The sequence below is a fragment of the Antrostomus carolinensis genome, unplaced genomic scaffold (genome assembly GCF_000700745.2).
Source record: "Antrostomus carolinensis isolate BGI_N321 unplaced genomic scaffold, ASM70074v2 scaffold47165, whole genome shotgun sequence".
Classification (NCBI taxonomy): domain Eukaryota; kingdom Metazoa; phylum Chordata; class Aves; order Caprimulgiformes; family Caprimulgidae; genus Antrostomus; species Antrostomus carolinensis.
The window spans coordinates 1-2,939 of NW_010318114.1; the positions used below are offsets into that span (position 1 = coordinate 1).

The 2,939-nt window shown below is 51.5% G+C and overlaps 1 protein-coding gene across 1 annotated transcript in view; it reads right to left on the reverse strand.

Moving 5' to 3' along the window:
* Positions 1-367: 367 nt before the first annotated feature.
* PPM1G (protein phosphatase, Mg2+/Mn2+ dependent 1G) overlaps positions 368-2,939 on the reverse strand; it is a gene marked incomplete at its 3' end in the record, with an annotated part of 8,768 nt that continues 6,196 nt past the window's right edge. Inside the window, exons 7-8 of the mRNA XM_010168776.2 lie at positions 775-904; positions 368-470 (exon numbers count right to left, since the gene is read on the reverse strand). Coding sequence (XP_010167078.2) covers positions 368-470; positions 775-904 — 233 coding nt within the window. The remainder of the gene's footprint in view (positions 471-774; positions 905-2,939) is intronic.

Genomic DNA, 2,939 nt, shown 5'->3' on the forward strand with positions numbered 1-2,939 from the left:
AGGTCTTTTCCAATCAAATGATTCTGATTCTATGATTTTAGCAACTGATGGTGGCTTAGGGACTGCCAGGCCAGAACAGTGTGGGCTGGGCTCAGACACTGTTTGCAACCAGATAAGGAACAGAAACAGCCTCGGAAGCCCTGGATTTCTGAAAGTGAGACACAAACTCCTTCGGCTTGACAGCAACCTAAAGGTCAGAAGCACTGGTAAGGGTCCCAGTCCAGAGGTGTCTCTGCTCCTGTTCCAGCCAGTGTTGCAGCCCATGCGCTGCCAGATACCCCAAGTGGGGAGGGAGGGCAGAGTCGGGCAGCAAGCTGAGATGCAGAAGCATTGTGTGCTGCAGGGATGGTGAAGGTCTGGACCTTACCTCTTCTACAATGGAGGAGAGCGGCCTCAGGACTCCATTCTCATCCTTTTGGGTGATCTTGGACTGGATGAAATCCACCACTTCTTGGCTGCTCATCACATTCCTGCAGAGTGGAAAGATGAGAAAGGAGCAGTCATGCCACAGTGTCCTGTGAGAGCCTCGTGTCAGGGAGCTGATGAGAACACGGCTGCGTGCAGTGAGTGACGGGAGGGTTCAGAGTGCAGCACACTGTCACATCCCTCCAGCTGAGAACAACTCCTCAGGGGCCCAACTCAACTCTCTGAGGCCAGGGGGAAAAAATGGCTGATTGGCAACCAGGGCCGTTCTTTGGGCATTCCTAAACCCAGCTCCAAAGAAAGATCAGAGCAGTGATGCCCAAGAAGCACAAGTGCTCCCTCACTACTCACCAGATTCCATCACAGGCGATGACCATGAAGTCATGGTCGTCATTTATTGTCAGCACTTTGATGTCAGGCAAGGCAGAGATCATCTGTTCTTCTGGAGGCAGATTCTTGTTCCGCTTGTAGAAGTGATCACCTGTAACAGAGAGGAGGATCCATTTTTGCCATGGTTGGGCCCTGGCAATGCTGCCTAATCCTGAAGAGTGAGAAACACTGTCCTGCCAAAGGGCAACCCCAGCAGAATTGGAGCCAGTGCTCCCACAACCAGAGCAGATCAGGATGTGGGTGCATCAGACAGAAAACATCACCTCTGGTGAACCCAACACTCTTGTTACCGTACAATAAGACGTGCCTTTGCCAGTTCAGCATCTCGTCACTCCAAACCAAGTGCCAGCTCCCAAATTCACAGAACCCCAGAATGGCCTCAATTGGAAAAGCCCTTTAAGCTCACGGAGTCCAACCATGAACCTAACACTGACCAGTCCCCAACTAACCCATGTCCCTCAGCACTGTGTCTACACGACTCTTCAATCCCTCCAGGGATGGGGACTCCACCACTGCCCTGGGCAACCCCTTCCAATGCCTCAGAACCCTTTCACCAAAGAAATTCTTCCTCACATCCCATCTCAACTGCCCTGGCCACAACTTCAGCCCATTTCCTCTTGTCCTGTCCCTTGGGCCTTGGTTGAATAGATCCACCCCCACCTCACTCCACCCTCCTCCAAGGGACTTGCACAGAGCCACAAGGTCTCCCCTCAGCCTCCTTTTCTCCAGGCTCAACACCCCCAGTTCCCTCAGCCACAAGGGAACTCAGCACACTTGTGCTCCAGACCCTTCCCCAGCTCCGTTGCCCTTCTCTGGACACGCTCCAGCACCTCCATGTCCTTCTTGGACTCAGGGGCCCAACACTGAACCCAGCACTCCAGCTGCGGCCTCACCAGTGCCCAGCACAGGGTTAAATTCCTGGGACAACACTAAGCCAACAACACATGGCATCTGACAGCATTGGTGCTGACAACTCTAGTGCTCATGAGATGAACTGTCCCATGTCTTGGAGCAGGATTTGCAGCTCACCCCAGCACTAACTTGGCTTTGCTGTGACAACACGAGATGCTCAATCTCCAGGAGCTCAGGCCAGACATTTCAGTGCCATGCCCACACCACACTGCTGGGTTCAGGTCTTCCCAAACCCTCAGTAGCCAAAGCTCACTTGAGAACACCAGTCCTCAGCTCTGACTAGCAGACTTATCTGGAACTACATCCTAGGAAGGGACTTCCAGGGCCACCACAAAATAGTAGCTGGAAATGACAGTGTCTCCCTAGATAAACAGACCCTGAGTTTCCATCCTAAATGTGGTTTTCTCTCTGTACCCAAGCACAATCATTTCAATGGTTTTGGTCTTTCTGCACAAGTACTCTCCACTCACACCCTTAGCTGCTGACATCTCCTTCCATTCCCTGTGTATTTCCCAGGACATTCTCAGTGTTACCCTTTCCTTAATGCCTCCCAGCACCTCATCTGCTCAGACTGTAGCAACTGACTGGGCCAAAACCTTGTTTGGCTGCTAACAGACATGCCCAGTGCCCGTAGCCATTAATTACTCCAACACTGCTCATAGGGACCAAAAGAGGAGGACAAAGAGCAGTCAGGTGCTGCCCAAAGCGCTGCAGCACGGGGAGTGGAGTTTGTGCAAATAAAAGGCAAGGTGGCTCAGGAACAAGTGAGTTCAAACTGATATAAAGTCAGGTCTGCAGGAAGCAACATACCAAGGTCCTTCAACAGCCTCCTAACAGGAAGAAGCCCTGTTCAACAGTCAACAGTGGTTTTGAGGCCGTTTATATGAGGTGGTTTCTGACAACCCAGCTGTTGGCACAACAGCCTTGGAGGCTTCACACACTCTGTCCTGCGCTGGAGCCCGGTAGGTGTGAGGTGTTGCTTTCCACTGAGGTCTGGCAGTTTCATGGCCATTTTCTCTAATTACACTGAAATCTCACCACATCAAACATGGAATAGGTTCTACTTATAATCTAGTTAAAAACTGTTCCCTAAACTTAGTGAATGGCAAGTGCTTGAAGTATGGATCATAAAATCATAGGATGGTCTGGTTTGGAAGGGACCTTAAAGCTCCTCCAGTCCCAACCCCCCTGCCAGCAGCAGGGACACCTTCCAC